Consider the following 25,479-nt stretch of genomic DNA (forward strand, 5'->3'; position numbering starts at 1 on the left):
TGAATTTTTCCATTTATTACTATGCTACAAAATCCAGATTACCATACAGAAACAAATGCATGGATAAAAAGAGAACAATGTTTCATGAAACTCATGGTTATTACAGTAAAAGACAACAGGGCTAATAACATTGCAAACAATATTTAGCAGATTTGCACTTTTATAACAACCATACAGTAAAGACAGGGTTTTGCATAAAGTGAAAGTCCGATTTCAGCTTTCACTTTAGTAGCAATGTTTTGGATTGAAGAAGAAGCATACACAATTAATCCACTTGCAATAGGTTTTCTTAGTACATGAAGTAATAAGTGAAACCAATATTTGTCTGATTTACATACTACTGAAGGTCCCATTACTTTAAGCTCCTGTACAGTCTCAACATTGCAAATGGTGACACCCTGGGATTGCAATGGCAGCCATGGAGCAGACTTGATGAAAAAGAAAAGATTTTCCCTAAGAATGGATAATGCAATTCCATTTTAGAATTGTTGCTAGTTTGAGAACCGTACTCTTACTACTAAAGAATAGGGGCCTGATGCTCATTTACACTAGGGCCCCTTTATACTGTTCTGGCAGTGTAATGGTGCCTTAAAGGGAGTATAAATGATATTGCCAGAGTGCTATAATGGCCCATAGCGTAAGTGAGAACCAGGCCAATGGGAGTTTAGTCTGAGTAACCGTGCAAGATCAGGCCTTCTAACTGCACTTATCATTATTAACTTGCCCAGTTGTCTAATAAAGTTATCTGCTCCAATACAATGCAGTTAATAATCTGCACAATTTATGTCTAAGCTTCCTTATATAATACTGAATATGTTTCTCATTCTAGGTTTGATTTAACATATTTTCATCTGATTTTCCGAGTATACGTTAAAATAAAAACTAACATTTTTACTGAATCTTTCATCCAAAGATCCTAACATGCTTCGCTGGGACTGAGGAGTACAGTCATAATGTGATTGTTGGGGCAAGTTATGCTGTCAGTTACCCCAGTGTAGACTTTGAACTGCAGTAAGTTAGATCAGAATCAGACCCATTAGTACCATAAAACAAATTACACGTGGGGAGAAACGACACTATTGATCTTCACTAGTTATTGGAGTTATTCTGGATTTACACTGGTGAAGAAGAGCTCAATTTGGTCCAGTCAAGCAGTTATCACATTATGATTCTTTGCTCCTCACAGAGATTTATATAAGATACAAGAATAAGGCATCATATTTTTCAGTGAATATTTCAGTCCTAGAAGTATTTTTCAAAGCAGGCTTAGTAGCACAAAATGTAGCGGAGGACAAATAATACAAAAAGTATAGGCTTCTGAAATCACTCAGACAACTCATACTAGACAGAAGGATGGTTCAGTGGCTGAGATACTATCCTTGTACATAGCAGATATAGGTTCAGTTCCTTTTTCTGCAACAATTTTCTGTGTGACTTGAACCAGTCAGTCACATAGGGTCAAGTATTTTGGTGCCTAAAAATGCAGATAGGCAGCTACTGGGATTTTTCAAAGTATCTGTCTACATTTTTAGGCACCAAAATACCTTCAAAAATCTGACCTTTAGTTTCTCTCTCTGTTTCAATTCCCTGTCTGTAAATCAGTGATAAGAGCAATTTCCTATGGCTCAAAGTATAGTGAGGAAAGATAGATACATTTAAGAGTATGATGGGCTCACATATCATGGAAGTAGGGCCATATCAATTAAGATAAGTATTCTGAAAACCAGCTCATTTTTATATATGCCAAGCCTTTATTGCCATGTGGAACAAAGACATTGTATTCAAAGCAAAACATATGGAAATGATAAATACTCTTTTTAAAAAACAAAACAAACAAACAAACAAAAAAACCCAGCCCAAACCTATCCAGCATCTATTATATTTTCAGAGGGACAGGACATGTCATGAGATCTTTAAAGTGACCAACTTGCTTACAATTTTTTGTTTTGTCTTTAAATAGACAAAGATAGACTTGCTTTACTGGGAACTATTATCTTGCCAGCCATGTCTCCATTGCCACAACAAGGTGAGGCTTGATGACTTCAACTGTAGAGCTCTGTGTCCCTGATATACTTTGGGCTTTGTGAAGATCCACAGTGACATTTCTCCACCTGTTTATGACTTGAATATTCTCTTTGTGGTCTTAGTGGGATTAACTCTGATCTTACACCCCATTTACAGCAGTCTGGCTCCACAGACTCCAGCAGAGTTAAGACCTGGTTTACAGAATATATAATAAATGAGATCAGAATCAGGCCCAGTGTCTCTTTTTAGCAATAGCTTTTTATCTGTATTCAGGAATTAATTATTCATGCTCCTATATAAAAAGCATTATACTTCCTTTCGAGAAGAAAGTTTCCAGAGGAAGACAAACAAGACAATAGAACAGACTAGGTGAAGCCTGCCTGATCTCTGAATCATTGTGGCTCAGATATACACCCACAGTCTGTTTTGTCCTGCTTCAGCTCCGTTGGTGAGTGTACATTGCCAAACTGCATTTTTAACTACGTTTATCCGAAAAAAATTAAATGCTGATCGCTTAGCACACATGAATGAGGAATACAAAACAAAATAGATAAGCCGCCCAATAATGCATAATCAAATGATCGATACAGTAAGGAGTTTAAAAATGCTGTTGTTAATGCTTTCGTTCACAGATAAAAGATAATGGAGTAGTTCACATTTCTCTTTTAAAAAAGCGGAAGTTATATCCTTTCAATGATGATTTCATCTTCCGTCAGCTTCAACAGCTGTTTCTTTCTTTTTCGCTTGATTTTCATTAAGCCTCTTCGTCCTTGTTTTTTACTGAAATCTAATGGCAAACAAAAATTAATTTTACACACTGTACCAAATAAGACATCCATATCATATGAAAATAAAGAAGGACCAGATTCTGCTTTCTGTTACACCTGTGTACTTCCATACTAGAGTTACTACAGATTTACACTGGTGTAGCTTAAAGCAGAATGTGTGCGATCAGCTGGGATCATGGGCCTGATTCAGCTCTTACATACACTGGTGTAACTCCATTGACTCTAAAAAGGAGTTAACTCTGATTTACAGCACTGTAAGTGGCCCTGATCCAAAGCCCACTATAGTCAATGGCAAGAGTCCCATTGCCTGTAACGAGAGCTGGATCAGTGACAGCAGAATTCGGCCTAATATTTCTTAATGACTCCAATTTTTTGGAAAAAAAAATCTGCAATATTCTGCTGTAAGGTAGATGTTCTATGGAACAAATTCTGCTCTGAGAGCCACACATGAAACTTCTAATGAAGTCAATGAGTGAAATTCATCCCTGTACAGAGATTAACACGAGGCCCTGTGCCACATAAGTCTCACATTGATGCCCTATTTGGAGGGCTTCAGCGGTGCATAAGGTTTGCGCTCACTCGCTGTATAGGGCTGACTTTCACATGTGTATCTGAATGCACAATTTGGCCCTTTGTGCACAGGCAGTAAAGTGGATGTCTTCTCCTGAAATCGCATTGATTGGAGCATCCCCATTTTATTTGTTCCAGTGAAGATTGCTTTACCACCATTATTATTATGCTGATTGTGAACATCGGGAGCCATGTTACAATACGGGGGGAAGTATGCTCTCCTATTTACTCCAGTGTTCAGGAAGGGAAGACAGAGACAGAATAAACTTGTGTAAGAGTCTTGAGATTTCACATCAGCACTTCTTTCCCACAGTGACAAATGAGCAAACCCAAAAGCGAGTTCATTTTACAAAACTGATCCCTTGCTACCTGGTGCAGTTGGGGCTTGTTGGCACAGCATAGTATTAAATATGTCTGGATTTTATAACAGCTAAGCATTTAGAACCAGATTTTCAAAGGTATTTAGGTTCTTAAAGATGAGGATAGAGCTGTGGTTCTTAACCTTTCCTGCAGCCTGCACACCTTGGGCTCTCAAAATATGTTCTCGCACCCCTTATCAAAAATCGCTGAAGTAGGTCAGTTCTTTAAACCTAGATATATTTTTGTTTGTATATTACAGTAATTATTAACATTATACATTTTTTAATGAACACCTAGGTTTGATGAAACAAAGTAGTTGTACTTATGTGCCTGTGCTTAATTTGTGTTTTCGATGATTTACCTCCTAAAAAAAAAATCTGGCATGTTTCATTCTGGCATGAAAGGGCATCTTGGACCCCCAGGGGGTGCATCCACCCTAGGTTAAGAACCACTGACTTAGAGGGATGTTTAAAAGTGGTTAAGCAAGTTAGCAATCAAGAGAAGTTAGTTACCTACTGGGACTTTCAGAAGCACCTATGTGGATTTTTAGGTGCCTAAACACCTTTGAAAATCTGGCCTTAAGACCCTGATTCAGTAAAGTGCTTTCATCATGTGAGTTTGTCCTATTAATTTCAATGGAACAGAACTACTTACAGGCTGAAAGTGAAGCACGTGCTTAAACGCTTTACTAAAAGGAGGCCGTATTCTCTTCTTGATGCACACATGTAATTCCAATTAACATTACAACATACTGCGCTGTGGAGATAATCGTTTGCTGAATTTAATGGATCGAGCAACTGCTTAACTGTTTGTTGTACTACAGGTGTATTTTATTTGAACAGTTATAAAACATCTAATATGCAATTCTTTGCTGGAATCATAGCACTTTTTTGTTATCTTTTCATTGTTATATTTCAGCATACCCACTTGCATGAAATGTTCAGGCTCTGGACAGCAGAATCTTAACCTCTTTGCTCTGTTGATTTCCCTACCTTTCTTACAGGTCCTCAGACATGAGTTTTTGGAAGTGAAATTATTTTCATTCCCACCACACCCACTGTAGCTAAATGGATGGCATTTTCCTGTTGAGTGATCATAGAAGAATCTTTTCTCATTGGCTTTGCAAAGGCCTCGATCCGCAGGGGTCAGGCAGAGAGAAGGGAGAGGAGGTGGTTCTAAGAACATTGAGGAAACATGGTTAGATGCACCACTGAGTGTCTGGTACTGTTTCCTTATCTGTTATATTCAGTGTCACAAATTGCAGAGTTTAAACACATACCTAGGTATAATGTGAGCAAGCCCCCCCTCAAATAAGTACATTAAGGCAATATTAGGTATGAGTTTTCAATTACTCAAAGCTCAGGAAATTCATAGGTAAATTTCACAGCGACTTTACTTCTGCCCCCTCGCATGTACAGTATGCATTACACTAGCATCTTTCATTACACGATCGCACAACATACTAGGACAAATTCTGTCCTCACATTTGAAGTAAAAAAAGCAGGACTTGCCCCACTGCATATGTAGTAATACAAAGTGCTTCATGTTTTCAGCTAACATTATAGAAAGAGGTGCCATTTAACATCACTGGTGAGAAGGTTTAATTGACACACCTTGCAAAAAAAGAGGAGTAATTTAAACATTGACGATATTAAAATAGTACCTCCAAAATGTTACTAAACCTAATGAAGTGACTGCTCCTCAGAGGGGCTGCACACCTTCATATCACTGAGGGCTGATGGTGTTCAGCACCTTGCAGGATTGGGCTCTGGCTGTGTAGATTTGGAGGGCTAAACCTAATGTCAGAGTAAAAACAACATTGCCCAATAAGAAAGTTCCCGACAGAGCAGACAGTGTGATTGACAGTCTAACCAAGGAATGAAGGGCAAGAGTAGGCACAACAATCAATAGAGAAGCTACTGGAATCTGGTGTTAGTAGTATGGCAGTTACATTTTAAGGTTCCAAGCAGAAAGGCTGCTGTCCTATTATTGCTCTTATTGTTTCTCTGTTACTGTGTCCAGAAGAACTGGAAGCTGAACCAAGTCCAGGGAGCTAACCCAAGGCTGGAAGAAGCACCAAAGCATGGAGAAGCAGGATGACCGACCACCCTAGATGGGCTCAGGCCTATTTCAGAAGCCAAAGTGAAAATTATGCATATAGCTTCTGAAGGCAAGAAGGCTGAAGTTTCAAGGGAATGGGAGCCATTATATCAGTTTGAGTGCTGAGATTCTTGGAGGACACAGTTGTCATTTAGGGAGCTAGCAGGGCTGCTCTCTACAAGATTTGAACAGATGAGAGGACGGTAAGAAGCCAGACAGAGATTCTTGAAGAAACCACAAGGCTGGAGAGCTGTAAAAGCCAGTTCAGAGCACAGAAAGACTGGACGTTTTCAGGAGAGACTGCAGTATAACAGAGCCAAAGGCATCCTGAAGATATAGAACGACGAACCAGACAAGCCACTCAGCGAGCAACAGGCTACGAGGTGGCTACAAACGTCAAGAACTGCAGGCTGAAAAAGAAAGGAGAAAACTGAGTTACATTTTACATGTCTTACAAATGTTCTCATTACCAAAAATATTTGCAGATAAAGTATGATTAGCTAACAGGTTCCCTGGATGGCATTATGAAAAATAGTGTGAAATATTGCTGGGAAGGAAAAAAATAGTAATTGTGGTGGGGAAGAAAATAACAGTAAAATGGAACTATACATTTTTAAGCAACATTAAGAACATTACAGTGTTGAACAAAAATTCTTTGAATGCAAAAACTGAGTAAAGAATTTTTAATTGCATTTTAAGGCAAATGTAGTCTTTTCAGGTTTCAGTACGGGAATAAATATGTTATGTATGGGATGTAATCATGTAACTAAAAGGGTTCATTGATCATTTGGAGAAATGTTGAGAGAAGAGAGAAAAAGAATTAGTGAGCATAAGGATTGTTATTCCAGAAAGGACAAATGCACCAGGGTTTTGAGTCTGACAGATCAACGACAAAGCTTCAGACGAAGATTACAAAAAATGCCAGCAATATGTTTCTTAGACTTTGCCAACATAAGTTGCACTGGTTAATTAAAGTTGTGATTTTAAACTGATTAAGTTAAACCAGTGCTAACTCCTGTGAGGACACCTTATTTGGGATTAAACTAGGTTTATTTCAGTTTATTCTGAAATTAATCAGGAATAGGTTTAAATTAATTTTAAATAAGCCACCCAAAGCAAAACAAGAGACTGTCCAAATTGGGGTATGCACTGTTTTAAAACAGCTTTTAGCTTAATAAACTGGTGCAACTTTCTTGTGTACACCAGGGCTAACTGAACAAGTTTATGCTAAGAGTGAATTTCATCCTGACCTCAGCTGGAGATAAAGTTATGCCCTGAAACACAAAGATTGCTTCAGGAAGCAGTAAAGACCAACATACTTACCTATGCTAATCTGGGAACTTTTGAACCTGGAAAAAAACACAAAAGAAGGGCATATCAGTGACAACAGGTAGATGAGACTGGGATGTTATAATATTTCACAGAGTTTAAGTTGGGAATATAAATTACTTGCCTGGTTTGTTCATCTTCTAGAAAAAATCCTTGCCTCACGGAATTGTCATGCTGCGAGCAAGTGTGTCCCGGGAATTAGTGCCATGGAGCTGGCCCTCTGGGAAAATATCATGAACATGCATGCAAGTGCCCCAAAAATATGGGTTCATCACAATGATTGGGAGACAGCTAACACTTTGTAAAGCCCATATTTCCTTTCCATAATGGACTTTCCCTCTGGAACTAGAGTTGCCAATTTTGGTTGGACAAAGATTTCATCACATGACATAATATTTAATTAAAGATTAATTTTTAATTTCTGGAGAGTCCAGGACAATCCTGGAGCGGTGGCAACCCTATGAACTCTCCAACTGCCAGCTCATGGACATTCCTACATAACTTTCCTCTTCCCATGAAGTAGTTTCAGCTGAGTAAGGACTGTCTAATCCAGGCATGTGTAATACACCCTTTGGAGTGATATCTGAATGCTATTCAGGATCCTTTCTAACTGTACTGTTTCTAAAAAACTACCCTGTACATTGTCCAAGGCATTCTGTAAAAAAATAAGAAGACTAATAGTTACCCAATCCCCATTGAAATGGATTGTCACAATCTTCAGGATGCCTGCATGTCCCCTGCATTTTGTGCAGCTTCATGGAAACAGCCAGCCTGTGAAAATCTGTACCCTTTATCTATGTACAACTCTGCATGAAGGCCGTAATTAAGAAAAAAATGTAATGATAAAAAGAAACAAGCTCTATTGTGGATTGCATGTCCCACAATTATACAGATGATTAACGGATTTTTATTTTAATATATTGACTACTGGGATAGTCTCCATCAATGGGAGATTGACACAATTTAAAAAAACATGTTAGAAGTATGTAACCACATTTGCACAGTGTGTGTGTGTCACTCCACCCCTCCCAACCCCCCCCCCCCCCCGACACTCCCCAGCAGTGGGTGGACCACAGAGAGGTCTGGACAGCCTTTGAGCTAACCAGGCTAGGTCTTGTTGCACAGGCAGTAGACACTAATTGTTTTAAAAAATAGCAATTAAGCACATTCTTCAGCATGCTCTGTACAAGCCTGCCTAGGATCCTGGGTACGTACTTAGGCAGCTAGCCAGCACTGAGGTCTGTGCTGCCACAACTTCACTGCCGTTGGTAGGCTGGCTAGCGTGCGTATGTCTACACACTCTGCAAGCATACCTCTGACTGCTCTAATTAGGTGTCATACATCTAATTTTTTTATGCTTGGAACTACAGCATTACTCTACTAGCACTTAAAACAACATTATGGGTTTGATGCAAAGCCCACTGAAGTCAAGGCAGTTTTTCCATTTGGGGTTTGTGTGCGGATGGCTGGGTGGTGGTGTTCTGTGATATACAGGGCATCAGACTAGATGATCTGGTGGTCCCTTCCGGCCTTGAGCTCTATGACCCTTAAAGATTTTTGGCTTTATCCTCTGTATTCTTGTTTTCCTGTTTTTCCAAACCCCTTAATTTATACAGGTTTTAGATCTCCAGTGACAATTTCAGAAACTTGGACTTCCTATGTTTATTATTTGCCAGATAAAATGTCCCATAGCTCAGCACCATGTGGTCATGAACAGGCAATGAAAGAATCCATTGTATTATATACATGCAAGGAACAGAACACAGGCTTCCCAGTAGAGATGGCAGAAAGTGTTCCAACAAAACAGCTTTTCCATCAGAAACTGCTGATACAATGGAATAGAAATGTTCCATGGGAACATGTCGGTTCGGTTGAAGCTTTTGACAGAAGCCAGGCCTTGGCATCTGGGTTACCCAGCTCCCTGGCAACCTGGCAGTCTGCTTCCAGCCTCCCCAGAGCTACATGTGGTTTCCTGATGGGAAGCCAGAAGCTGGGAAGCTGGAGATCCTTGAGTACTCAGACTGGAAAGTTCTGAAATTTGTTGAAAAACAGGGAAGGAAAGAGGAACCACCACTGAACAGGGATTCGGTCCTGTACTTGAGGGCTGGGCACAGGCTGTTTGGACTCCTTTACAGGAAACAGCCAGCTCACTCATTCTCCCTCCATCCATGGATAGGCTCCAAGAGCCAAGTGTGACACAATGCACGTTTGCCGTATTATCTTTCATATATCTAATAGTTTCAGAGATATCACCGAACTGTTCCCCGAGCCCTACTTTACTGCAGTACCTAAACTTCAGTCTCAGCTTTCTGACTGCCAAGGAAGAGAAAGCTGAACAATCTTCACATAAATTGCAGAACTGTTACAAAGATAACAGATGATCAGATCTTGCATCCAATAGACCAGATCTGTGAGTATAAATTGCTACAGGCATGTTAACAGGTAGAACAATGCCAATTTACCCCAGTAGAGGGTCAGGGCCATGTTTGGAGAGAATCTTTAGTAACAAGAATAGGAATTGACAACCTGCATAATTGCATACGGACTGTGCTGATAATGGGATTTCACTTCTATACCATTTTTAAATGGCACAGTGGAGTATTTGAATATCACAGGTCAGCTTCCCCTTTCTGTTCCATCACAAAATGAAAGGTTTGATTCTTGGCTCACTTTCTCTGGTTTTCCAGAAGTGCAAAATGAAGTTACCCCTGTGATTTACACCCAGAGGGAGAATAAGACTAAATGATCTTTTCTGTCAGCAAGATGATCGTAGTGAGCAAGAAGTTTCAAATTTGCATTTAAAGAAGAAATATAGTTCCATCTAGAAATAGAAGATTTCAATTCTCTGTATAGCAATAGGTTTGTTGGATTAGCTTATTTATTTGATGTTTCTGCAGCTTCTGATCTATCACCAACAATGCATTTCTTTCTTTGAAACAGAGATTAAATAAATTTTCAATGGCATATTAATATATTTCCTATAATGAGTGATTCCTTGGAGAGTATTATTTATTGGGTCAATAATGTGCCCATTTATTTAAAAATAGAAAATGCTTTAGAAAAAAAACCCCTATGATTGATTATGCTGTTTCATTTTCATATATTTATTTTGTGTGAGATTTTCAGACTCACATAATTAGTAAATATATCTCAAGGAATTCACATGCTATTATGACTCTGTATTTATGCTTTCTTGTTAGAAAAAGCTTCCACTCACGTAAGACTTTTCAGCAAAATAGTCATCCAAAATGCTGTCTTCTCTGCTAATAGCTTAGCTATTTCAGCAACTGTGAGTTGCTGTCTCAGCATCCAATGCTGCAGACTGGTACCCAAAACAGACAGCGTCACAAAAGCTTATCCTCAACCCAACAGTGAATATCACCACAATGCATGCAGGAAATGTAACACAACACAAACGAATACATATCCAGAGTTTATTATCAAAATCTCACTAGGCAAAGAGCACTGACACATTCCCCATCCATTATCTTATAGCCAATGTCAAACACTGAAGGCTCAGTGAATACATTAGCCATCACTCAATCTCAGGAAGTATATGTGAGTACAAGTGCAGAAGACCACCAGAAAGACTTGGTGAGAGTGATCAGTCTTTTCCCAGCTGTTGCGTGTTCCCTCTTGTACAACTGTGGATCACAAATTGACATGCCTCAACCACAATTACCTTTCAAACCTGGACAAATTCTCAATCTCTAATGCACAGTCCTCAGCTGTGGAAACTGGTCCAGAGCTAATGTCAGAGTTGAAGGGCCTGAGGCTTATTTACATACAGTTGATTCTACACCTCTCTGACAGCCTTGAAATGGATACAAATGTAATTTACACCTGTTACTTATACCCCCTTATCAGCGTAGTGTAAAATGGTCTTAGTGTACATGAGAATCAGGCCCGATAATTTTACTGGGCCAAATTCCGAAAACTGGTTATGGCCCCCATGGACCATCCAGGTGGCTGAAAGGGTCTGTAATACAGCTGCAAATCACCAGCAGAGAATTAATTTGGCATAGGGGGAAAAAGCCAAGAAACTCTTGCTATGTATGGAAGGCAGACACCCTGGTCTCTATGTGGGAAAAAGTCAGGTAGGCTCAGACATGGCTCATATTTATTCACTTCCTCCTTCTCTGTTGCCACACAGTAACTGATTTTAACCTTTCCTATGGTAATTACGTGTCTCACAATTTTAGTGTCTCTTACATGTCAATGTTTACTCCAGGCCATAGAAGAAAACTGTTCAGTCTCTACCATACATATTATGTACAAATAATTTATGTTTTGCAGCCAAGTATTTCTTAATGTCTGTAGATCTATAGATAATTTTACCCCTTCACTTTCAGAGGAGTGCTCATCTCCATTTGTTTTACCCAGACAAATTCAAAAGGAAATTCTTACCAAAAAGCCTTGGAAACTCACTGGGCTTTGCAACAGGAGAGCTATTGTTCATCATGATGGGGTGTTCGTCACGGTGGTCTAATTGCAGTGAATTTGCTGAAAGAAAAAGAGAGAAATAGTGGCTAAAGGGATATCTGGACAGCCTAGGCCTTGAAACTAACGTGACTAATATTGGTTTGACTGACTCCAAGTGTGGAATTAATAACATTAATAAAACCAACCTTCCTCCAACCCCCACTGGTATTTTTATCATATGGGATTGATACAAATGCTATCCTGGGACCACTTTTTCCCCCAAATAATTTAAGATCTGAACTGAAATTCATTATTTTAGTTGTTGCACTGCCAACATTCTAGTCACTGCACATATAAAACTCCTTTCAAATATGTATTATTACTAACAATTCATATGACCCTTATCCAGATTCAGGCCAGAAACGAGGCATGATATAGATCTGTTGAAATCTGCGGAGCTAAACCAATATCTCCCACATGGCCCTGTATTTTTTCCATTAATTGTCTTTTGTATTATATAAAAATTTACTCTTATTTCATGCATGGGGCAATGGACTTTTGATCAATGAAATTTGCATATGCACTAGGGATGTGATATCAAACATATTAATTTTGATTTAAAAGATATTTTTTTAAAATTATAATATTCTAAATATTTTTAGGTACACTAGACAATGTTAATGAATATTTTACTGGAATTTATAAGATGAAAATATGTACAGATATTTAACTGAAAGAATCAGGAATTCTGCACCATTTATTGGAACTAAGCAGTGCCAGATAACCAGCACTAGCTTTATGCTATTTAAAAACAAAAACAAACAAACAAACAAACAAACAAACAAACAAACAAACAAACAAACAAACAAACAAACAAACTCCTTAATTGCTCATGGCTAAATGTGTTAGCTCGATGCAGTGCTTATTGCAGAATCCAGGTCCTTTATTTGCATTATACCCTTTCCCCACAAATCCCTTAAAACAATCCATACTTCATTCAAAAATAAAAATAAAAATGAGAACAACAAGAAGAAACTTACAATTGTCCTGGCAGGCAATCTGGCATTCTTCCAAGGCCTTAAAGTTGTTCTGATTTCCCAGGCACCCACCATACTTGAACTTTTCACACTGCTGTGACTCCTTGTTATAGAAATATCTGGAAAAATACCCTCGGCAGATTCCAGGGTCTTGCTCCATAAAACAGAAGTCGGGTTTTTCTATTGAAAATAATGATTGAGGAGAAAAAAATAACCCGTGTTCTCTGTGATCAAAACTACAAAAGAATGAGAAGAACTTTATAAGAGAGGCCTATAACTTCAGACTAAGGAGTGAAAAAACTAGCAAAAATCCCACTGCAATACTGCATTGGAGCATGAGAGTAAAATAATTTTGATTGCCTGCTCCTCACCTATCATAAGCAAAGCTCCAGCTACAGTGAATTATCTCTGTGACCTGAAACACAAGATTCGATGACCAATCAAATGACACATGTTCTTATTAAGAGAACTGACTCTTTGAATCAAAGAAAGAATTGTGTCTTGCTTACCTTATTTGAACCTTACTACATATTATTCACCACTTGATAAATGCATCAAGTCAGTATTAGTGGGAGTTATAGAAGCAGAGACAAGGAGGTATAAAGGACTAATGCTAAAATGGAAAGGACAAGGAGAATTAACTTAAAGGAACAGAAAAAATTCAGAGTGTATTTTGTCTCAGACGTTGAACTGCTGGACAATGGGACAGGAACCTGGAGTGAGGTTTAGCATCACTTGAATCTCAGGTCACAGTTAGTACTACATGATTACCTCACAAACCAAGAGATTATGGGAAAATCATACAATATTCATATAAGATTAATACAGAGATCTGAAGACCCATCATCTTGGGCTATGGCAGTAAAGGGAAAGGAAAACGATCCTTGATTTTATTAGCTTGTGACATAGCCATAAGGTTAGCCTTAAAGTGTAGATATTCATTTTAATTAATTTTTCTCTAAATGAAGTTAAAAAAACAAAATCATGGCAGGAAATAAAACATAACTGTGATTTTGAGTCATTCTGAACTGTCAGGTACACATATTTTGAAATATGAATTATGTATCTGGTTGACTGACTAATTAGGTAAATGTACATTTAGGCAACCACACAAAACACTCATTATGTGTGAGACATAGAATAGTGAGAATGGATCTGTCTGAGCCACTGTGGCCTGCCAGTTGAATGTAAATGGTCAATTACAACAAGTAAATCTACAGTAATCCCACTGAAGTCAGTGAAGTTGCTTAGAATTAACTCTGGTATAAATGAAAGCAGACTCTGATCCATAATTTAAAAGGTGTCACTTATCATATACACATTTTACCAAAATAGCTAATTCAGAACCTTTGTGGAAATTGTATATTTAAATATTTAATTATAATTTGTTACATTCAAGTAATATTTATGATTTGTATTTAATATTAATAATAATAATACCTATTTTATAAAGGCACCCTATATTAGGAATGCATAATTTCAGTCTCTCTTAGAAATAGAACTGGCTGGAGAAACTTTGATGGAATCATCTTTCATTGGAATATGCAGGTCCATCAAAATCAAAACACATCATGAAATTAGGTCGATTACACCAGAACAGAAAAAAACATGAAAAAAGTTCTGGCAAGATCAAAATGTCCCAGTTCAACATTTTCAGAACAAAACATTTTGATTTTTCATTTTGAAATGATTTTCATTTCATTGTTTAAATATTTTCTATTATATTGTTATACTATTTTCATTTTGTCAAAATGAAACATTTCAAATGACCCAAATTTTAAACAAAGCCACCATTTCAAAATCTCGGAATGCTTTATGAAATGAAACTTCCATCCTTCACAGAGCTCTACTTAGAAATGCTATTGATGTCTTGTACTTAGCAAAACTTCTTGTGAAGCTTCGTCGAGATAATGAAGATATCATCATTAAAATTTAAACCAGACTATCTTAATATTTTATTTTAAGTAACCAAAATCAATAATATTCAAAAATTATTTCATTTTACATCTGGGCTGTTTGTAGTTGGATTGAAAAATTGCATCTTCTACCAGTAAATACATTTACAATACAATTAAAGTATAACACCATTTGGATTAGCATCATTCATACAAAATGCATTCCAAGCCACTTCACAGAGTTACAAAATGCACTTCACATAGGAAAATGGAAGTTGAACGGTCTGGGAAGGGAGACACTATGCTTTCAACTGAGAATTTAAATGAGATAGATAGTTACTTAGATGGAATGGCACTAAAAGGCTATCTCAGACAATAGGACCAGCAGAGGGGAACAGTCTTTTACCAAATGCTATACAACTACTCCTGGGGGAATTCTGTGCCAAAATATTAAAAATTCTGTGCACAATACTTTAAAATTCTGCAAAATTCTGCCAAAACAACACAATATAATCACACTCCTGCTGACAGGGGGAGCCCCAGCTGTCTGTGCCAGGCATTGACAGGAGTGCTGGGGGAAAAAAATCACAAATTCTGTGGGAAAAATAAAATTCTGCAGGGAACATTAATTCTGTGCAAATTATGCATTGTGCAGTGGCACAGAATTCCAGCAAGAGTAACAACATAATGAAAGAACAAAGAAGGACTGTGTTAACTGAATTAAGAGACCTAGAGAAAGATTGGATAATAATTCATATTGCTTAAACAGCTGAATGGCTTGCTAGAAAACTTAAAGCTGATATTAAAATGTGCTCTTGTGATGAAATCTAGTACACTGAGTTTTAGCTCAGAGATCATTTGTACAGCTGTCATAAGCCTTTCAAGATTAGGTGTTAAGAAGGATAAGGTGATGCAACCTTGAATATAGTGACATACGCAAATGCTATTATGGTGCATCTGAGGAGTCCTGTCCTTCCCCAGAGACTTAATATCCAAGAGTGTATTACTACAGAAATAGTCAACATTTGATACTGTTGATGATTAGCTACAACAGCTGACTTTTGCAGGGCATTTGCTGTTCTGTCATGGAAAGCAGGGAAATGAGGGTTAGATCTTCAGGGAAATATTGCCAAACTTCTGCAGCATCTGTGGAAAGTCAACTTTAAGGACTCCATGGTATAAAATCAGGTCCCTTTTTCAAACTAGACTTTTTATATTAGTTGCTTAGATATTTTTGAAGAATAGTTGGTTTGAAAAATCCCAGAATATTAATTTACAAACATAAAAAATGAGAGTAGTTTAGTACATTTATACTTCTAAATGTGCCATATCTGTGTGGAGTAACATCCACTCCAAAACAGACCCACCTTCATCGGCAAGAAGAACAGTATGTGTATGCCCGTGCTTGAAAAAGGAGAAGAGGGAGAAGAGCTGGTAAGCAGAGGAAGAGAATTTACTAGCAACATAAGATACTGACTTCTATGAAGTTAGCAGGGTATTTGGCCATTTCAGACCATGAAAGGCCTCAGACTACAGTGGAATCTTTGAAGTCAAGTGGATAGGCAGCAATGAAAGGATAGCACAGTGCTGTGCTTCTTCTGATTACATTTGGGGTCTCCCTTTATCACAGATTATTGAGTATATTCACAATCGCAATGAAAAAAAAATGTTACACTCCTGGGCAATGGCAGCAAATGTGGATGTTTTAGAAGCTCTGAGTTTTAATGGTGTTAGTCAGCATAATTAACCTGTATTGTTAAGCCACTACTGTCTAATGTATATTTCTTACCTAAAAGCACAATGGTCTGAACATGCAAATACAAAATCCTTTTTATTCATGGCTATGCAAACAATACTCACAAGCATACGGGCTAAACAAACTATAATTGTCAGCTCACTAACTCCCTAGCAGAGGAAGTACTTGAATGGTAGAATCATTTTAGTGCCCTGGAAAAGGCAATAGCATCATGTCAGACTCCCCTCTGAATTTAATGTCCTCGTAACTCTTGAAGAATCAGTTAAAGTCCCCCTTTCCTCATTACTGACAGAATGGAAAGAAAAATGCTTAACATTTTGATTTTGGAGAGGAGGGATTGCTTGCTGTTGGTTTGGTAATCAGTCATCCCAGATACTCTCAGTGAATACAGAGGAAGAAGAATAGTGAACTCTGACATCATTTAAGCCTGAAGTTGCTCAATACCAAAAGGCATTCTGGAGCACTGATCACTTTTAGATATGCAACAGGGGACCTACCATAAAAAGGTCATTCCCTATTGTCAAGTTATTCCCTTATTCCCAAATAAGACACTGCTAAGTAATTACAATATGAAAATTACCTTTTTTAAATCTTCCACGGGTTTTCTTCACCAGGACTTCTTCAATAGAAAGAAAAAGAAAAATATTTTTTTTAAAAATGAATAGCAAGAGGTTCATCTCTAGAATGAGACCATGGCATTTAGCTAAAGTCCTACATTGGGGAGAACATAGAAAAACATTGCTATTGCACCATCCCTAGGTCTTGTCTACATTAGAAAAATATTGTAAATATATTACACTTTTGCTAACACTGGGTTCAGCTCTATTTACATGGAAAGGCCTGCTATAGCTGTGCTACTGTGACATGTTAAGTACATTGCAGTGGGAGGAGGAGAGGGGGAGAAATTCCTGGCCCCACTGAAGACAAAGGCAAAATTCCCACTGACTTCAATGGAGTGAGGATTTCACCCCATGTCATCTAATTCTGCACAGCACAGGTTCAATAGACAGAATGCTTTACATGTCATTGGCAGACAGTGGCTCATCTGTACCAGGAAACCAATACCCCACATACCAGAGGAGCTGGATCTGGGTTATCTATATAGACAAGAGAGAGATTGTGAGAGAGATTTAGAGAGATTGTGGCAACTGCTCCCCTCTTCAGACAGCCCACTCCACCACCTTATATACTGACAGACTTTCAATGATACCTAGGATTCCAAGTCCATTCTCCAAAGTGACTTAGGCACTTATGCCCCTAAGTAACCAAGGCTCTTGAAAATTTTAACCGCCTGTCTACACTGAGATTTGAAAAAGCCATCACTGAGCACCTCTAAACACAGAATGGTGTTTAAACATTGCTAGGAGGGAAGTAACCATTTCCCTGGTCCACATACACTGAGCATAGCCCTCAAAAAACCTTTTTGGTAGTAATCTCATAAGGTCAGAATTTGTCTCCTCTGAGATTTAAAACAGAATAATTTTTTTTTCTAGCAAGAGCCAGGTTTAGATGTGGTTCTCCAAGAATGGTACTAACATGGATTCAAGTCTCCATGTACACGTGGTCCAATCACAGCAATTGTTCAGCTGTTGCAGCACAGCTGCGCGTATTAGCAGGGCACCCAAGAACTTGGATTGTCTTTAGACCCTTTGTTGTGGTGCAAGGTGTCTGGGGAAGCTCCTTGTGCCCTCTCCCTTTCCCCCATTCACACGCATGCAGGGATGGGCACAATATATCTCAATATTTTCAAAGTGCTGATCCTATCCGTTCCACTGATAGTACAAAATAAGCTCAATATTATTTGTTTTAAAAGTGCCCTTCCTTCAACCCATGGTTACATTTAAGAACTGGGATATTTGACATAAAAAATGAATTCTCACTTGACCCACTGGCATACTGTCTAGGAATTTGAAGTTCATTCATTTTAGAGTTGCATAAACTCCAAGGTATTTTCCATTTTGCTCCCATAATCAAATCCCAGTATTGGAGCCTGAGCCGAAGCCCATAGAAGTCGTCAATGGAAAGATTCTCAGTGGACAGATTTAATGTAGAATTGAATCCCCCTCTTTGAAATAGTCACTGGACTACAATGTGCTAAACATAGAACAATACACAGAGATCTGTTAAAATGAGACTACCTCAGCTGATTTAACGTTATGTTACAGTGTTGAAAAAAGCTTGCAAATCCTTGTTACATTAATATAAAACAAATTCTTGGATGCTAAATCCAAGGTCTGTAGTTTAAAATACTGAATTTGTCAACATTACTCATTAGAAAAAAATTCTAAATATACTTCATATTTCAATAGAAAAACATGATGCTAATATACATCCAAGAAGCCTCCAGCCCTGGAAAGATTCTCCAGTTACAGTATGTGTTAAGTATTAGGTACATTCCATTCTTAGGACTATCAGCTTTGAAAAAAATATTTGCATCAAAGTAGTACATTTGAATTAGAGCTGGGTGAATTGTGGGAAGTATTCTTGAACATGTTCACTCAGTCCAAATTGTGACTTGAACTGACCATGTTTGTTCATCCATGAACATTCAAGCAAATCCCTTGTTTACATGAACACTACAGGGAGGAAACTTTCATTTGTAACCATGCACAAACATTCACCTCAGAATTACTCACTTTAGGTCATCTAATCAGCGATCAAAACCTGTGACTTTATGAAAAGTTTGTGAATGCATAGGCCCAAATCTATTTGTGCAAACTATTTGTCAGACAATTTTGAACAACAAATAAATCTGGAAAAACCACGATAAACCAATTCATAGGCAAAGTCTGAATGTAACAATCTCTGCCATGGTTATCAGCAAGAATTGAAGCTGAGATTGTCAAAAGCAAAGCACAGACCTCTACCACTAGATCTAGAGGTGTAACTATAACCAGGTAGCAGAAACAGGCTCTTATCCTGTGTGGGGACCAGCCACTTAAAAGGAGAAAGCATGTTACAAACTGAGAAAACAGGGAAAAATCACTTCTCTTAATGCCCCCTTTATGTTCTTCTTCCAGGCCCATTTCCAACCTTCCTTCCACCTTCAGTTAACCGCCTCCTTTCCTGTAAGTTCCTTCTTATAACCTATTCCTTCAAGGTTGCTTATAAGCTATGCTGCAATCAATTTAACCAATTTTAACTAAATAAAAGTTCATCTCTCTGTATATACATGCTAGTTTCTCATGTGACCACATAACCCTACTGTGCTCAGACTCAGCTTGTCCCCATCCCCTGACATAGCAATTTTCTCCTGTTCTTCTTAACTAAAGCTCCACCTGCAATTCACTGCCTGCAGTGGGCTGCTTCATGGGGCTTTGCCAGGATGCAGCAGTTCATCTCAGGCAACAAATTGCAGAATAGGGGGCCTCAGTAAGGAAACTGTTCAGGAAGGGACTCCATCTTTATTTGCTCTGTGAAATCACCATATACACATTTAGTGCCATACAAACAACTCATCGAGCTCATTTCCATGTATCATAGTAGCAGGTTTCCAACTTACTTCTTACATTCTGTTTGGTATTTTTATATAAAAATTTAATAAGCTAAAAAAAGCCACTGATGCTAGAGTAGGTGTAATTGACACATCCACTGTGCCTTTAGTGATGTGCATCCGGAAAGAGGGTAGACAGTGGCACAGCTGCTGCTCTTCATTGGAGATTACTGCCAAAAGGAAGCAGCATTAATTTACAAAGTTAAGGTGTCACAGGCCAATGAATCACATGCTTTATGAATCAGGACATTCCCCGGACACATCCCCACCCTAACTGTACTATTCTCTTTTTGCAAGATTCTAGCCCCCTTCAGATCACCAGTGGCAGAGGGCAGTTTACAGCTTCTTTCCACTGCTGCAGGTTTTAGGATGAATCTGACCCAATGTCTGACCCCGGCTAAGATAAATAAAAGGGAATCGAGAACACCCTATAAGAGAACACCATTGAAGTGTTGACTTCAGACATAATTTTAATAGTCTTTTTTTAGTTCCTCTTGAATATGATTAATAATAAACATTTCTATAGTATCATAACTTTCCATGGCTCTTCATTTATAGAGGTTCTCATAAGTACTTACCTTCTGGCACTGGTTTTTATTGCACTTCATCCTAACAGTAACTTCTCTTTCTGGGCAGTCTTTGACATATTTGTTCTTTTGAAAGCATCATGCCATAATTTCATTTTGGACTTTTAAAACTATCAGGACAGCAGAATCAATATGAAGTTCCACTGTGATGCATTCTCCTTCTTCCCCTGGGATAATCCAGGTGGCATCATTTTAAAAAATTATTCCTCAAAGACAACAAAAACACAGTGAAGTGACCATCTTTCATTGAACATATTTCTGGCCCTTCCTGTTAGCAGAAGCTTGTGCCTTATTGTAGTGAGGCAGTGTGGTTCCCCGCCGCCCAGGAAAGGGATAAGCCCCTCCCACACCAGAGTGGGCGGAGCCAGTGAATCCTGCGTCTGTCCCCCAGAGGTCAAGGTGCAAGACAGACGTATAAAAGCCTGACCCCAGAACTCACTCAAGGAGCAGCTGCTGGAGAGGTCAGACGCCACCAGCCTAGCTCATGGTTGGGAAACCCTGACGACCTATGGCGGATCCGAGGACTGGCCTGTCCTGCCAACACCCGAGGCTGACCAGAGCCCGGAAGAGCTGCCCAGCCTGCCCCTCGCCAGTTACCTAGAGGATTCCATGGTGTTTGACCCCCCTGGAGGAGACCATCTGGACTCAGGTACCACCAGAGGGGAAGTTCGGAAGTAGCCCGGGGGCAGCTGACCCTAGTCTGGCTGCAGCACCACCAGTGCCTATGTCAGTGTGTTGCGGCCAGGATCCCCACTGACTCAGCAGCAGGCCATCTGCCGCTACTAGGACCCCAGTCTGGGATGCAGGGGAGTGGGTGGGCCTGCAGCCCCCCCTGCCACCCAGCTTGTGGGTGTAAGTCTCCCCCTCTCCCAGGCCCTTCAGAGCCAAGAGCCTGGGCTTGTTGTTTACCTGTCTGGGCTCAGCACCTGCCTGAGGGCCTGAACCATTGATTCTTGTTTGCCCTGCCCTGACCCCGGGCCTCAGCCTGCTAATTACATAAACTGTTGCTTAGCTCCTTGACTCGCTATTGCCCGATGACCACGGACGGGGTGCGAATGACTGTCTGTGTTTGCCTCTATTGCTGCTGCGGCGAGAGACTACCGTGGACAGGCTAATTCCCCATCAGCAACTGGAAGAAAGTAGTGAGGCGGTATGGTTTCCCACCGCCCTGGAAAGGGGCAAGCCCCGGCCAAACCCCCTCTACACTTATGTATAACCCCACAACCTTTCTATTTTCTGGATGGTAACATCAGACTGTTTCACTACAGTCTACTTCCCCACATTGATTGCAAGTTTCATGCCAGAACATAAGAATGGCCCTACTGGGTCAGACCAAAGGTCCATCTAGCCCATTATCCTGTCTTCTGACCGTGACCAGTGCCAGGGGCCCCAGAAGGAATGAACAGAACAGGTAATCATCAAGTGATCCATCTCCTGTCACTCATTCCCAGCTTCTGGCAAACATTCCTGCCCATCTGGCTCATAGCCATTGATGGACCTATCCTCCATCAATTAATCTAGTTCTTTTTTTTTTAACCCTGTTATGGTCTTGCCTTCACAACATCCTCTGGTAAGGAGTTTCACAGGTTGACTGTGCATTGTGTGAAGAAATACTTCCTTTTATTTGTTTTAAACCTGCTGCCTATTAATTTCATTTGGTGACCCCTAGTTCTTGTGTTATGAGAAGTAATAAACAACACTTCCTTATCTACTTTCTCTACTCCAGTCATGATTTTATAGATCTCAATCATATTTCCCCTTAGCCGTCTCTTTTCCAAGCTGAAAAGACCCAGTCTTATTAATCTCAACTCATATGGCAGCTGTTCTATACACCTAATAATTTTTGTTGCCCTTTTCTGAACCTTTCTCAATTCCAATATATCTTTTTTGAGATTGGGCGACCACATCTGCACACAGTATTCAAGATGTGGGCGTACCATGGATTTATATAGAGGCAACATGATATTTTCTGTCCTATTATCTATCCCTTTCTTAACTATTCCTAGTATTCTGTTTGCTTTTTGGACTGCTGCTGCACATGGAGTGGATGTTTTCAGAGAACTATCCACAATGACTGCAAGAGCTCTTTCTTGAGTGTGAACAGCTAATTTAGACCCCATCATTTTATATGTGTAGTTGGGATTATGCTTCCCAATGTGCATTACTTTGCATTTATCAACATTAAATTTCATCTTCCATTTTGTTGCCCAGTTACCCGGTTTTGAGAGATCCTTTTGTAACTCTTCGAGGTCTGCCTGGGTCTTAACTATCTTTAGTAATTTTGTATCATCTGCAACTTTGCCACCTCACTGTTTACCCCTTTTTCCAGATCATTTATGAATATGTTGAATATGACTGGTCCCAGAACAGACCCCTGAGGGACACCACTATTTACCTCTCTCCACTCTGAAAACTGACCATTTATTCCTACCCTCTGTTTCCTATCTTTTAACCAGTTACCAATCCATGAGAGAACCTTTCCTCTTATCCCATGACCGCTTACTTTGCTTAAGAGCCTTTGGTGAGGGACCTTGTCAAAGGCCTTCTGAAAATCTAAGTACACTATATCCACTGCATCCCCTTTGTTGACCCCTGCAAAGAATTCTAGTAGACCGGGAGTCATGATTTCCCTTTACTAAAACCATGTTGACTCTTCCTCAATAAATTATGTTCATCTATATGTCAGACAATATTGTTCTTTATTATAGTTTCAAGCAGTTTGCCTAATACTGAAGTCAGGCTTACAGGCCTGTAATTGCCGGGATCACCTCTGGAGCCCTTTTTAAAAATTGGCTTCACATTAGCTATCCTCCAGTCATCTGGTACAGAAGCTGATTTAAATGATAGGTTACAGACTACAGTTAGTAGTTCTGCAATTTCACATTTGAGTTCCTTCAGAACTCTCGGCTGAATACCATCTGGTCCTGGTCACTTATTGCTGTTTAATTTATCAATTTGCTCCAAAACCTCCTCTAATGATACCTCAATCTGGGTCAGTTCCTCAGATCTGTCACCAAAAAAAGAACAGCTCAGGTTTTGGAATCTCCCTCACATCGTCAGCCATGAAGACCGATGCAAAGAATTCATTTAGTTTCTCCACAATGGCCTTATGGTCCTTGAGTGCTCCTTTAGTACCTTGATTGTCCAGTGGCTCCACTGGTTGTTTAGCAGGCTTCCTGCTTCTGATGTACTTAAAAAAAATTGCTATTACTTTTTGAGTCTTTGGCTAACTGTTCCTCAAATTCTTTTTTGGATTTCCTAATTGTATTTTTATACTTCATTTGCCAGTGTTTATGCTCCTTTCTATTTTCCTCGCTAGGATTTAACTTCCATTTTTTAAAAGGATGCCTTTTTGCATCTCACTGCTTCTTTTACTTTGTTTAACAATGGTGGCTCTTTTTTGGTTCTCTTACTATGTTTTTAAATTTGGGAAATAAATTTAAGCTGAGCCTCTGTTCTGGCAGAATCTTCAGTTTTTGGCATGTGATCTCTACTCTTCTGGCACAAAACAGGAAAGATTTATTGTGACTGTACAGCTCTGGACTTATTTCATTAACAGCCAGTTCAATAGTTTCTCTTGCTATTGGTTCTACCATATTACCCAAATATACTGCTGAGTTAATTTCTCCTGTGTAAGCTAACAACATTTCTGAGTAGCTTTGCTCTGCAATCAGGCACAGAATCATCCACCGTAGGTATTTTCCAATACAAGAAAAATGAGACAGCTTTTCTAAGATGGATATATAGGACACTGAACTGAGAATTAGGACCTGTGTGTAATTCTACTCATAATCAGTACAAATTGAACAAACATGAAAATTGCCTTTAAAAGTAATTTACTCCTCTGCCAAGTTTGTATTTCCCTTTCTTTATCTCTCTGTTGCAGAGGTGGATTTAGAGTAAAACACAGGGTGCCCTGGCATGGGGTCCCCCAACGACAGGGGCCCCCAGGGCTGGGCAGCTGTGGAGGCAGAAGCTTGGTCCTGATGGCTCCTGCTGCAGGCTCCGCACCCAGCGGCAGCCAAGCTCCCCACACCCCCGCTTCTTATTTTGTTAGTAGTAAATGACTCCCTGGCTGTTCTCCCTCTTATCTTAGCTGGCTCAGAAATTTTGTATTCTTAGCCTACTGACCTATTTACTTATATTTAGCACAAACCTTCCATTTTCAGCCTAATAATTAATTTACCTCCCTAATCCTATCTTCTAAGAAATAAGGCCTCCCTCATCTGCTTAATTACTTATGTCATGTCAGGCCTTTGTTCAGTGCTTGCTCCAAAGCATCTTTCATTTCTGGGGTTTATGTGAGAGGTCCATGGAAGATGCATGCACATCCCATTATTGCTGAAGTGCTGTGGCAGTGGACATTTCATGGGTATCTCTTAGGTGTTTGTTTATTTCTGATACATTTCTCTTTTAAACAAGCATTTCTCATTTTGCGAATTTTCTTTAATTCCTAAATTTAAAATATTAACAACAAACATTTGTTTGCAGCATAGATATATCTGTGTTGAAACACTGGCAACATTAAGATGTATTTAAGCAGTTAAAATAATGCTGAGATATTATAGTTGGAGCACCAGATTCAACAATAAGATCCAGTTCTACTGAATCATGCTGGAGAAACTAGATTAACTAGCCCGTTAACCTGGGTTTATGGTTAACTGGCACTGAAGGTGAATTTTGGCCATAAAGCCATTGTATCTGGCCCCTATACTACCTGTCACCTTCCTAGTTACTGGTGTAGAGAAGGCACAACAGATGCTCCTATATTGTGCCCATCCCTGTCTGCAAATTCAGCCCCGTTGGTCCATTAGCATCTGCCACAGAGCTGCTGTTAGGTTACCTACTAGGTATCTTAAATAGGCCTGAGGCCAGACCTATACACAGTGGGTCAGATTCTCAACTGATTCCATTTCAGTCTATGAAACTATGCCAATTTACCCCAGCTGAGATTCTGGCATGGGGGGATTGGATCAGAAGACAGCAAAGATTAGTTTTATACCACCTTTAAAAGCTTTACCAGGATTTGCCCCAACACCTTTTGCCTTTGGAGTTTAGGGAGCTGCCCTCTTCTTCCTGCCTCAGACTGTCTCTAACAACCCAACTGCATTAGATTG

At 39.3% G+C, this 25,479-nt stretch overlaps 1 protein-coding gene across 7 annotated transcripts in view; it reads right to left on the reverse strand.

Annotated features, from left to right (window-relative positions):
• TFPI (tissue factor pathway inhibitor) overlaps positions 1-25,479 on the reverse strand; it is a 112,765-nt gene continuing 87,286 nt past the window's right edge. For 5 of the 7 annotated variants that reach the window (XM_073306125.1, XM_073306122.1, XM_073306124.1 and 2 more), the window contains 5 exons: positions 16,863-16,901; positions 12,635-12,811; positions 11,580-11,675; positions 4,736-4,918; positions 1-2,812 (listed from right to left, as the gene is read on the reverse strand). In XM_073306125.1, the coding sequence (XP_073162226.1) occupies positions 2,706-2,812; positions 4,736-4,918; positions 11,580-11,675; positions 12,635-12,811; positions 16,863-16,901 (602 nt within the window). In that variant the 3' untranslated portion in view covers positions 1-2,705. Of the gene's footprint in view, positions 2,813-4,735; positions 4,919-10,592; positions 10,817-11,579; positions 11,676-12,634; positions 12,812-16,862; positions 16,902-25,479 lie in introns of those variants that run through there. The other 2 variants (XM_073306128.1, XM_073306127.1) reach the window with 2 other exon arrangements.

Source organism: Lepidochelys kempii, chromosome 11 (assembly GCF_965140265.1).
Source record: "Lepidochelys kempii isolate rLepKem1 chromosome 11, rLepKem1.hap2, whole genome shotgun sequence".
NCBI lineage: Eukaryota > Metazoa > Chordata > Testudines > Cheloniidae > Lepidochelys > Lepidochelys kempii.